Source organism: Aulonocara stuartgranti, assembly GCF_965226115.1.
Source record: "Aulonocara stuartgranti genome assembly, chromosome: 2".
Lineage (NCBI taxonomy): Eukaryota > Metazoa > Chordata > Actinopteri > Cichliformes > Cichlidae > Aulonocara > Aulonocara stuartgranti.
In genome coordinates this window covers 35,497,169-35,508,151 of record NC_138940.1, presented here as the reverse complement: position 1 = coordinate 35,508,151, position 10,983 = coordinate 35,497,169, and the positions used below count along the sequence as shown (strand labels likewise).

Sequence of the window (10,983 nt, the reverse complement as noted above, 5' to 3'; positions counted from 1 at the left end):
TAGAGTTAAAGATACATTTAATATTCCAGCATCGGACACACATCGTCATACTTGCTCACAGTTTTTCCTTCTTTTTAACCAGTAATGAAAAGATCAGGTTCTAATGTGCATCCACTGTTAGTTTGCACTCTATCTGAAGTTACCGCAAAGCTGTTGAGTCATAGATAATATCAAAAAAGTCTCATACAAAAGTTTTATTTAGTTACAAAATCTCCTTCTGGGATAAGATTCCTACAGTGCAACTGAAAGAAGAAACAACTGTGACGCAAACAAGAAATCACATGTTCATAAAAATTAAGTAAGAATGTCATAATGTTTGTATTATGCATTTCGCATGTGCAGATTTCACAGAAACCAAGTTTCATTGTGAAGAAAAAAGACAAGCAAGATCGAAAGTAGTGGGGGAAAAACACGATTCAGTGGTACCAGTGTTGAGATATGACATATGAGTTTACATTAAAGTGGCCTATATGTTTCCAAGAAGCAACTACAATGTTTCAGAAAAGATCCCCTTAGTTCCTCTTCACTGCTCATTGTTGCCTCCCAGAAAAGTGTGTTGAAATGACCTTTCACTCACATGAGCTTTTTTCTACTTCTTCCTATGTTTATAATTGTTTATCAAAGCGTGTTTGGAAAAATTGAAAGTGTTTTGTTTTGAATTTACACATTTCCCCTAAATGTACCACATACAGGCAATCAAGCATTTAAAGTACTGTTCTGGAAACTGGACAGCTATGAGGATAAACTAACAGTATGTTTGTGTGTTGTTGTCCTTTTTCAAACTGTGTCTGTGAAGAACGAGCAGATGGTGAATTTGTGTGTGGCATTCTCAAATGTTTAGGTCTGCGTGATTGTAGTCATTGGCCACAGGAATTAAGAGATTAAGAGACAAAAAATAAATAGAAAAAAGCAAAAACAGAGAATAAAGTTATCCATGGAGTCACTCCAGGACAGATACACTGGTGTTATACTCATAATGATCTTACATAAATATCTAAATTAATGTTACCTGAAATAATCCAGATCATCCCAACCATTGAGGCTAAGTCCCAGGGTGTATTTTTGAAGGCCCAGAGTACTAAGAAGTTCCTGCACAGTCTCTGGTGCGCCTTGCAGGGTCGACACCTGCAATGAGATAAACTATATTGAATTATTTATTTGGTTAACAAAACTCAGAACTTATAGCTTTGTCTTTGAAAACAAGATTACGCCTACCTCTTTCTCCCAGCTGCATCCTCTATCTCCATGCATGGAAGGGCCATTTCTATAATTTGTCCTCTGGTAGGGTATAGATGGGCCTCTCTGCTCTATGGGGAAAAAGTCGACTTCGCTGAGGGACTTGGCAATTTGCAAAGCAGTGAGTGAGTTGTCTCCTGTAGGTCCAGGGGGCTGATGATCCACTATCCAGGAAGCAGTGGCCTGACAGTGTGTGCGAGTGTAGGGGAGAGCTGATGGTGTCTTAGCTGCTTTGATAGGGTTGGTCCTTTCTGGAAGAAGCTGATGTTGATCCCTTCTCACCTTTTCCCTCATGATTGCTGAGTGATTCATATACAAGTTCTTTACACTGACTTCAGGCTGTAGGGAGTCCTGAACAATATTTTTACTTTGATATTTGCCTGTGGGTGGTGAAGTCTGTTCTTGGCAATGTGAAATGGCTTTACGTGATGGTGGAGGAATGGGAGATGGGGTTTTGGCTGGAAAGAGTTGATAAGAAGAGTGGGATTGGGATGCATGAAGGTCACTGGTTGTCAAATACTGGGACAGCATGGCTGGAATTTCAATTTCTGTAAAGTCTGATCTGCGGCCAGGTCTGCTGTCAAAGCTATGCCTCCCTGAGACTTTTGGGAGCTGCAAAGCCTCATTACCAGACCAGATCACCTGAGGATCCCTTCGATGGGGAAGCGCATCTTCCACCCTATGTGGCACGGACACGCCTTCAAAGATGTAGTAAGCGGGATTGGTGTAGCTGCTTGGATTTAGTTTGGCGGGAGCAGCTGAGGACCTGCAATGAATTAAAAAAGCCCTGAATTAAGCAAACTCAACCACATACAAAAGTTACTGTCATCCTCAATTCTCACTCATTAGCCACACAACTTTCTAATATTTCTTAGAGTTTTGTTTCAGTTTCATTTCAATTAGTTCCCAGAATGAGTTAGCTCCTTTCAGTTAAAATAAGCTTTGTTTTTATTATTATAACATCAATAAAAGGTTGGCTGGAGCAAGATTCAAGAAGTTCAGATGAGGTATTACTGTATACTTTGTGAAAGCAACTGAATCATATAAGGATGCCATGCAAACATCAAAGAAGAGGTACTGGTTTAATAAACCAACGCGTCACTATCTTTTCATGCTTAATGTGTAAACAAATCTAACCAAACTGACAAAGAATAAAGCATTTTATATTTTTAATTCATATTAATTACAGTAATTACCCACAATTGTTTTTATAGTTTCCACATTTCCAACAATGTTGGCTCTGTGTTTAAGCCAGGATTGTGCTCACTTACAGGCATGTACGCAGACAGCTGCAGACACTACATTCACATAGTCATTAGTTTTATATTTTCCACCTGGAGTCTACATTAAGGACTAGTGCATTTTTCACAGAATGTAGCATAGGCACAAGATATCATCATTGAGTCATATTCCGGTGGATCACATGTAAAGGGCCGCAGTAACTAAAGCACCAGCATTTGTAGTGCCCGTAAAAGCTTACTTACACACACCTTACTCTACATACCACAAACTACACATAATTCATCCAAGCAGACTTCAAACTTGGAAAAAGCACGAGATTAACAATTTGGTCGTGATGTTAGATGGCATCTATGTCTGAAAGCAAGTGTAATCCCAGCCAAAGCCCTGCACAGCAGTTTCTAATAGTTTCTGACAGAGGCAACTAAAGATATATGGCTTCCATATCACAATGCCTTCAACAAGAAAAGCCCATCTGCATGTATTTAACTAACCAGCAAAGTTTCTCAATGATGCTGCACTTTAAAATGCCAAAAATGTATTCTAGTCTTGGGAAATTTGTGCCATCAGATGCCAGAGATTGGGAAACGTAAGTTTTCAGACATTCAGATTAAAGTAATTAAAGTAGTACATTTCAGCATCTATGCCAGTTAGATGGGAAACTAATTTCTCTCATACAATTCTCTAAAATAAGTGTATACAGTGGAATGTGAATCTAAATGTAAGCATGATAGTATGGAAAAATATAGACAAAATGTGCTCACATCCACTAATCATTTGTACAACGTCTGTCCCAGAAAATGTCACCGAGCCCCTTTTCTTGACAAATGACGCTGTCCTCACCTGGTTACAGGGATCCGTGTCACTGCAGGAGACATGTGTCCCCTACCAGAGCCTTTATGATCTTTCTCAATACTGAAGCACTCTGGAAAAGTCAAATCACAGGAAATGAAAATCTCATTTTCTAGTATACAAAATGGACTTACAAAACTAAGTCTGTTTGGGGTGATTAGGCCAAAGGCTGTTGTTGTTGTGTGTGTTGTGCCTGACCTGATGGCATAATACCCATCTGTCCTGTCTCAGGATGCATCTGGTCAGTCAATCGGGAGCCAAAAGAGGAAGCAGCCGATAGATACCAGCAAGTGTAAAGCCAAGCCAGGGATCATTGAGGAACCAAATAGAGGAAGCAATGTGAAACTCACAGGAGTCAAAGAAAGTGACAGAGGATGGAGATGAAGGTTTAGTGGGAAGTGATAGTGCAAGCAAGGCAGAGGTTAAAAGAAGACCAGTTTCATGTGACCCACCATAGATCTTCTCCCGCGTTGCTTGCTTGTCCTTGGGCACATGAACTCTGACACGTCCGCGTATGGAGCCCATTTCCTCACCTCGGTGACTCAGAAAAGTCTCAAACTGGTCAGATGCACCGGTGACGGAGCGCAAAGCCACACAGCATTCACCTATGGCAAAGATATTTTTTATAAAAATGCTCGTTAGATCAAGTAAAACTTTGTTTATTTATGAGATTTGACACGAGATGTTTGCAAAGCCAAATAAAGGAAGTATTAGTATGGATAAGAATATAGTAAATTTAATACAAAACACTATTGCATTGTGTTTTAACATAGTTGGGTCTTTGAAGGCACTGGTTAGCAATGCTACAGTCATGAAGGGACAAACTTGCTCAGCGACCAACCGTATGATTCAAACCCATCACATGACTTCACAGACAGCAGCATGTGTTGATCTTGAAGATGATCCATCTCAGACATAATTGGAAGGAGCTATAATAGGACACAGAAGTGAAACACAAGTTAAAAAAATAATAAATAGATGAGTTATATTTTAGCCACTTCTCTGTATGAATGCCTGACCTTTGGTAGTTGTTTGAAGGACCAGGCGAGTTTGAGAAACCCAGGAACGTCACAGCTCTGTGAGTCATTCTCACTTGAACGTCGCGTCTCTGCAAAGAGAAATACTAAAGATAAACGACTCTGGTGCATAATGCTTCACAAAAAATTCACTTACTGATATGAAACCATACCTTCAAGGCACAAAGAATGAAATTCAATGAAGAACTTTGCCTTGCTCGCCGTCTTCACAATCGCCTCAATACCTTCGAGAATAATCCAGGCCCTCTCCGTGCTGGAATTTGAATCTGTTTGAATTGAAAATACTGTACTGTTAATTTCACGAAGACATTCTGTCAAAGTGCTTATGTCCAAAGGGACAACAACCATGACAGCACCTGTTTTGGAGGTGGACTGTGATGTCACTCCCACTTGATATGTGGCAAAAACAGGTGAATGATCACTTGTGAAGATGTCATCTGTGCAACCTAGTAAGAGATAATATATTACACAATTTAAAAAGCCGCACTAAATATCTCTGTGTGCTGTTGCTACAGCAACATGACTTTGTGGTAAAGCACATGAGCTGTTAATCATATTTGAAGGAGTGTGTCAAAATAATATCCAGTATCTGTTTTGTTTCAACAGTTTGCTTGAGTTTGTCAAAATAGAAGTGTGGCTTAAAGAGAGGAAATGACCGTTGCTTTCATAATGGCCCACAACCGAGTAAGTTCATTTTATTGGGCGATAGGTGACTGGTCATTACCGCAGCAGTCTGCACGGCTTACCGTATGCAGTGCAGGTGATGTGCGTCTCTGGGTAGGACTTGAACAGAATCCTGTCACACCATGATGGTACATTGACTCGCACCTACAGGAATGCATTTAGCCATAAAATAATCAACAGTGCATTGTATTGGTCTGCGTAAAAATGAAATTCAAATACGTATTCATAGCGTGTGCTCTGAAGGATTTCTGTTATGCCAAACATTCATGTTCTAGAAATGAGTTTAACGCTTAGCCTCCTATTTTTAGAGAGTGGGTCAGCTAGTGTCAATCACCGAAGCACTTCCGACCCTTTAAAGAGGATTAAGTTACAAAAAAGTAACAAATAACTCGTCTTAATGACTGTATATTTACTGTATATTTACTTGAATGATTTAAATTTGATTTTTGGGGTGATTTGGATCCAGCCCTGAAAAGATTGGTGATTATTGTTTGCACACACTTTTACTACATCTTTTCATTCTCAAAAAAAAAAAAAAATACACAGTGAAACAAAAAGTCAGCTTCATGTGAGGCACATGTGCTAATCCAGTTCCAGAATGAAGTAACAACCACCGGCAACCACAGACAATGAGACTTCTTGCAACATGCCACTTTAAAAGTTACCCCAATTTTTGTGAACTATTCAGGTGTAAATATTGTTTTTATTTTCGGGATGTGTAATCTGTTGTGCATTGTTTTTTTTATACATTTCCTTGTTTTTCAGAAAGAAAGAAAAAAGAAAGCAAGCTCACCCCTGAGGTCTTGTACTTTTGCCATAGGTAGCAATCTCTAGAGCCACGTTCATACCGATAGGTGGGTGGAAATGCTATCTTCTCTTCCTCTTAACCATGATAAATAAAGAAAGTGAGAAGAATAAGAAAAGTCAGTGTGGCACATAATGAGATCATACTGTTGCTATTTAGGAAATTGCATTTCAGCATTTTTCACAATGCGTGCAGATATAATACTGGACTTTCAATATAAAACAAGGCAAAACTGAAACTCACTGAAATAGAGAAAGGCTTTCCTTTTGTGTCTCTCTTGGGTCAGCTGGTCGGCACACATTAGCTCCTCAAATTCCCTTTTGGATACATGCTTCAGGATGTCCTGGAGTTAGTAAGCAGTGACATCAGTGTATAGGATGTCACAAATAATTGTTATTTCACATGTACTATTAGGAAAATCTTCAAGTGTGCTAAGTCACTCAGTATGTTAAGAAACAGGAGAACAAGGAAATAAGCAGTGTCAGTCTGACCTGTACGTCCAGGTCAAGCCTGTAGTTGAGGTCTCCACACCAGAAGAGATGGGTGAACCGCAGGCTTATGTCAAAAGCAAAGAGCTGTTTGTCACCCAGAGACAGCAGCCTGAGGATGTCCACAAAGTTCTGGTTCCTCCTGGACATTAAACAAAAAGAGATACAACAAAATAAAAAGGGTTTTTTTTGAAGAGCAAGAAACGACCAGAGCACACAAAATTTCTAAACACATTTGGAGAATGCACCTCAGGACTTTGTCGCTTCCAGACGTCAGGTGGCAATTGACGAACCCAAAGGACGTTCCATTGAAGTGGAAGGAGACCCCAACAGCTCCCTTGTTACCTGAAACAATAGAAGCAGTCAACCTTAAATCTACAGGTTAATGAAACATCTTGTCCTATCAACAATCATGCACAGAGTTTGGGGGGTCTTGCTGTATATTTACTGAATTTGCTTTGTGTGCACTTGTGATGGTGAGATCATGCAGAGCAGCCTACCCAATGTGTTCCCCAAGCCAGTCTTCACGTTGGCTGTGTTCACATGGCTGATGCGACTCTCATGCTCAGGCTTTACAAACACGGCCAGCCTTATATTCCAGAGGGACTGCACTGCCACCTACAGGACAATACCCCACATTGTAATACTGCATTTTTGTTTCCAACCAGTCAAAACAATTATTTAACGGTTTCCAAAAAGGCAAACTCTGGAATGAAATGCTTTATTTTTAGAGTGTGTTGTTGTTAAAAATGTTCCCGTTTAAACATTTTTACTGCATGAGACAAAATGTGTGTTCCCATGCACTTCGTCATCTAAGGAGCTTAGAAAGAAAAGCTCTGGACTTCAGAACCGAAGAAGCAACTTAAAGAAGTCCAGACGCTTTTCTTTCTAAGCTCCTTAGACTAAAATGACCTGGATGACTGAGAACCTACACAGACATGCACTTAGTCATGCATATATATTAATATTTGGGCTTTCACATAAGTGTTATTGCCCTTTAAAATTCTAAAGTGTTATTGTTTTAATTGTATATGCTATAAGAAGAATAAAGCACTGATTTACATGAGCTTAAAATTAAACTTTAATGACAGAGGTGACCCAATTGTAGAACATGGCAAAAGATTGATATTGATATTCATTTAACCTGTAAAGTAAACTGTAGGACTAATGTTGATCTTTTTTTTAAGGTAAGCCTCATTTTTGAAATACTTCTGGTCAGATCAAAGGTATTATAGCGCATGAACTCACCGTTTGTAAAAAAAAAAAGTCAAACAGAATAATATAAAATTAAATATGTGGAGATTTTGGGCTGTGTAAAGATAAATGTTTTAATAGCTGGATGATTCTTTTAGAGGTATGAACGTGGACTGAATGAATTCTGTAAGGAGCATTTGGAAAACTGAAATTCGGTATTAAAAACATTTTTTTAAATTTAGTTTTAATAATGTAATTATATAAATCCAAAGCTGCAGGACATGAACATAATGTGATGTTATGTATGTAAATAATAAATAAAAGACAATTAAAATGCTGTTGTGCAGAACAACTCATGAGCTGACTGTGAAATAAAGCTCCTCACTTTATCCTATTAGTGGACCTTGCCTCTGATTGTTGAAGTAATTATTACATTTCTATGACAATTAACAAACTTTGATGTATAAATTCAATCAACCTCTTATTTAATTCATCTGGATGTAACGTTTTCAGTGGGTGAAACATTTCTTTGATCATCCAAGTGACTTCTCTTAGACTGAAGAAGTCACTGATGAACAGATGAACAAAATCAGCTTTTTGGGATTTGCTTATCTGGATGATTTAACATGCATTTAACAACCCATCTCTCTACATTTACATGTGATGGATTTAGATTAATTTACTCCATATTTAGCCATGGGAATCACAGAATTCAGCTGAGAAGAAAATTGAGAAAAGGACACCTACTTGTTTGAAATCAATGTGAGTATAGCTGCGAAGGGTTGCTTTGATGTGATCTGTCCACTCTCTTTCCCCCTGGGGGTTTTCCTGAGTCCCTAAGGCATAGATGTCATGAGGAAGCAAGGCGGTTGAGTCATCAGGGGTGTGTCCCAGACCGCAGCAGGTCACCCACGACTGTAGACTTCGAGGAGGAGGGGAGCCACCTGCACAATTAAAACAGAAGAAGTCAGAGTTAAAAAGATCACCTAACAATAACTCAGCACAATGTTGTCTGGCTGTGAAAAAAGACTCCCATTGTGTTTTAATGTTTACCCATATTCCAGGTGCCAACAAAAACGGAGATCACATCAGGTTCACTCCGCTGAGAGTGCCTGGTTTTCATCAGCTGGAGGAGCTGGCAGAACGCATCGCATTTCTAAAAGAAATGACAGTGAGTTATGATGAGAGAAACAGCAGATTCCAGTAAATGAAAAACTTCAGTATCGCGCCTTACCCGTGCACTCTCAAACGTCATCTCCCGCGGTGTGCTGTGGTGGCTGTCAACCATCATGCGTACCTTGGCTGGACTGCTCTGAAACTTGACAATCTGAAGGACTGATAAAGAGGGAAAAAACGGAAAATAATAAAGTAATACATACATATAATAATTATTAAACAATATTTTTGCTTTGAAGACATACGTTTTAGCCACTGTAAATAGCTAGGAAACAAAGCAAAGATTTCCTTACTTCTGTCATGTGAGACTCTTTCTATACCAAATGAGCCAGTCTTCTTGTCAAAAAGCAACACTCCTGCGTCCACATCCACAGAAACAGTTTGTCTGCCATACCTCAACATCTTCACCTGAAAAAAGACATCAGTACATTTAAGGTCAGAGATGAGTTCATTTGTCTTGCTTTCAGTCATCTCTTTAAAAGATGGCATGTAAGTGAAGAACAGACTATAGATTTTTGATTGTAGTAAAACTTGAGGCTTTTTCTCACTCTAGTTTACCTGAAAGGAGTAGACTGGCAGCTGCCGGGCATTGCTCTTTGCGGGGGTTACACAGGTCGGTGATGGTTCAGGAGGGGGTGGGTTGGGCTGCACTGCCAGGTTGTGATTAGTCACAGCATCTTGTAAAGCTTTTAATACCTTTATGGGAAAATGATATCAAATGCATTGTTGCAATGTATAACTTGTGCTGTCTATCAGGGGAAAAAAAGGGGGTTGTTTTAATTTATGTATAATTATTAACACTTTATCATCACTTAACCGAACGCTATGACTAAAGGTAAACTTTGGAAAGGATAAAGACTAACAAAAAGAGCTGCCTGGTAGTTTGTTAAAGACTTTTAATTCTAAGTTATGTAGCTTTATTGCCCATGTAAGAAGTATATGAATGAGTTTTCGAGTGTTAGACCTTTTTCAGCTCCACAGCAGAAGTTTTATTTTCATCGTAAACGTACCTTTTTCTCCAAAGAAGAAAGGAGACTGACCAAAGCTGAGATCTTACACAACAGGTTCTCTATATCCATCTCTGAACCCTTGTTAACAATAAAAAAAAAAGCACTCAATTAGTTTGTCTATATGGATGTCTACTACATTTAGTGCATAATGTTAAGAAAAAAAAACATAATATATAGTTTGTATTGTACCTGTGCCTTGAGGGGTGTTAAGGAGCAGCTAGGATGGTCAAAGACTTTGGCCAGGGTCTCCAGACTTGAGAGAGTCAGATCAATCTCACTGTTGAATAAATAAATGCACAATTTTAATTTACCCATTATTCATCTGTTATTCCTAACTTCTTATCCAATTCAGGGTCATGAGGAAGCTGGAGCCTATCCCGAAAGGTGAGGTAAACCCTGGGAATGTCTATCACAGGGCTAACAGAGAGTAACATCGCTCAGTCTCAAAATCACACCTGTAGACAATTTAACATTAGAATAATAATAATATCTATGAACTGCAGGAGAAAGCTGGTTTACCACAAGAGCACCCACACAGGTACAAGAAGAAGATATGAACTCCACAGAAAGACCTCAGTGGACCTGCGATAGATTCAAACCCAGAACCTCCTTGTGAGGCAATAGTGCTAATGACTTTACCATCATGCTTTCCTAATCAGTCTCAAACATACGTAAATTTTAAAGAAGTGAATCAAAAATTAAAAGTCTATTGCAGGTGAACTAGTATATATCCTGCATATAGCAAACAATGACACCTTGTGTGTGGCAATAACAATCCGTACACTGCAGGCTGCTACAACTGGTCAAAAGCTCAGCACTGAAATCAAGTGTGAAATTATGCTAACCTGTTGAGGCCTTGGCAGGCAGCACCCAGAGTGCGTTTGAGGTGGCATAGTGTTGTTGCCCCTTTATGCACATTCTCAATGTCAAGAGGAAGCTCACTGAAGAGGTAGTCATTCAACAGGCCAATCACATCACCTGCAGTACTATTAAATAAACAAGGAAAAAATCAGATTATATTGTATAAAGCATGAAAGCCATCTTTTTTGTACTGAATATGAGAGAAACAGAGTAGGCTAAGAGCAGAGGTTTAACACAGAGCAGACAGTTTATTAATAGGGCAAAAAAGTCAAAAGAGGGAAGTGCTTCGCAAATAGTTGCTATGCTTGATCGCCAACAGGTGCATGAGCTAATAAAAGAGCTGATTAGATGCAATCATATTAACGTGAAAATAGAAATTAATATGCAGCATAAGTTTGTAA

The 10,983-nt window shown here is 39.0% G+C and overlaps 1 protein-coding gene across 4 annotated transcripts in view; it reads right to left on the bottom strand.

Annotated features, from left to right (window-relative positions):
- Positions 1-10,983, bottom strand: part of inppl1b (inositol polyphosphate phosphatase-like 1b) — a 28,721-nt gene that overhangs the window by 783 nt on the left and 16,955 nt on the right. Inside the window, exons 6-27 of one of the 4 annotated variants that reach the window (XM_082556341.1) lie at positions 10,567-10,707; positions 9,911-9,998; positions 9,722-9,799; positions 9,270-9,407; positions 9,005-9,119; positions 8,770-8,870; positions 8,589-8,691; positions 8,283-8,479; positions 6,842-6,959; positions 6,590-6,686; positions 6,345-6,483; positions 6,097-6,196; positions 5,842-5,930; positions 5,111-5,192; positions 4,721-4,810; positions 4,517-4,630; positions 4,347-4,435; positions 4,169-4,256; positions 3,780-3,932; positions 3,319-3,400; positions 1,216-2,002; positions 1,010-1,140 (exon numbers count right to left, since the gene is read on the bottom strand). In XM_082556341.1, coding sequence (XP_082412467.1) covers positions 1,010-1,140; positions 1,216-2,002; positions 3,319-3,400; positions 3,780-3,932; positions 4,169-4,256; positions 4,347-4,435; positions 4,517-4,630; positions 4,721-4,810; positions 5,111-5,192; positions 5,842-5,930; positions 6,097-6,196; positions 6,345-6,483; positions 6,590-6,686; positions 6,842-6,959; positions 8,283-8,479; positions 8,589-8,691; positions 8,770-8,870; positions 9,005-9,119; positions 9,270-9,407; positions 9,722-9,799; positions 9,911-9,998; positions 10,567-10,707 — 3,120 coding nt within the window. Of the gene's footprint in view, positions 1-1,009; positions 1,141-1,215; positions 2,003-3,318; positions 3,401-3,779; positions 3,933-4,168; positions 4,257-4,346; positions 4,436-4,516; positions 4,811-5,110; positions 5,193-5,841; positions 5,931-6,096; positions 6,197-6,344; positions 6,484-6,589; positions 6,687-6,841; positions 6,960-8,282; positions 8,480-8,588; positions 8,692-8,769; positions 8,871-9,004; positions 9,120-9,269; positions 9,408-9,721; positions 9,800-9,910; positions 9,999-10,566; positions 10,708-10,983 lie in introns of all 4 variants that reach the window. The other 3 variants (XM_082556342.1, XM_082556340.1, XM_082556343.1) reach the window with 3 other exon arrangements.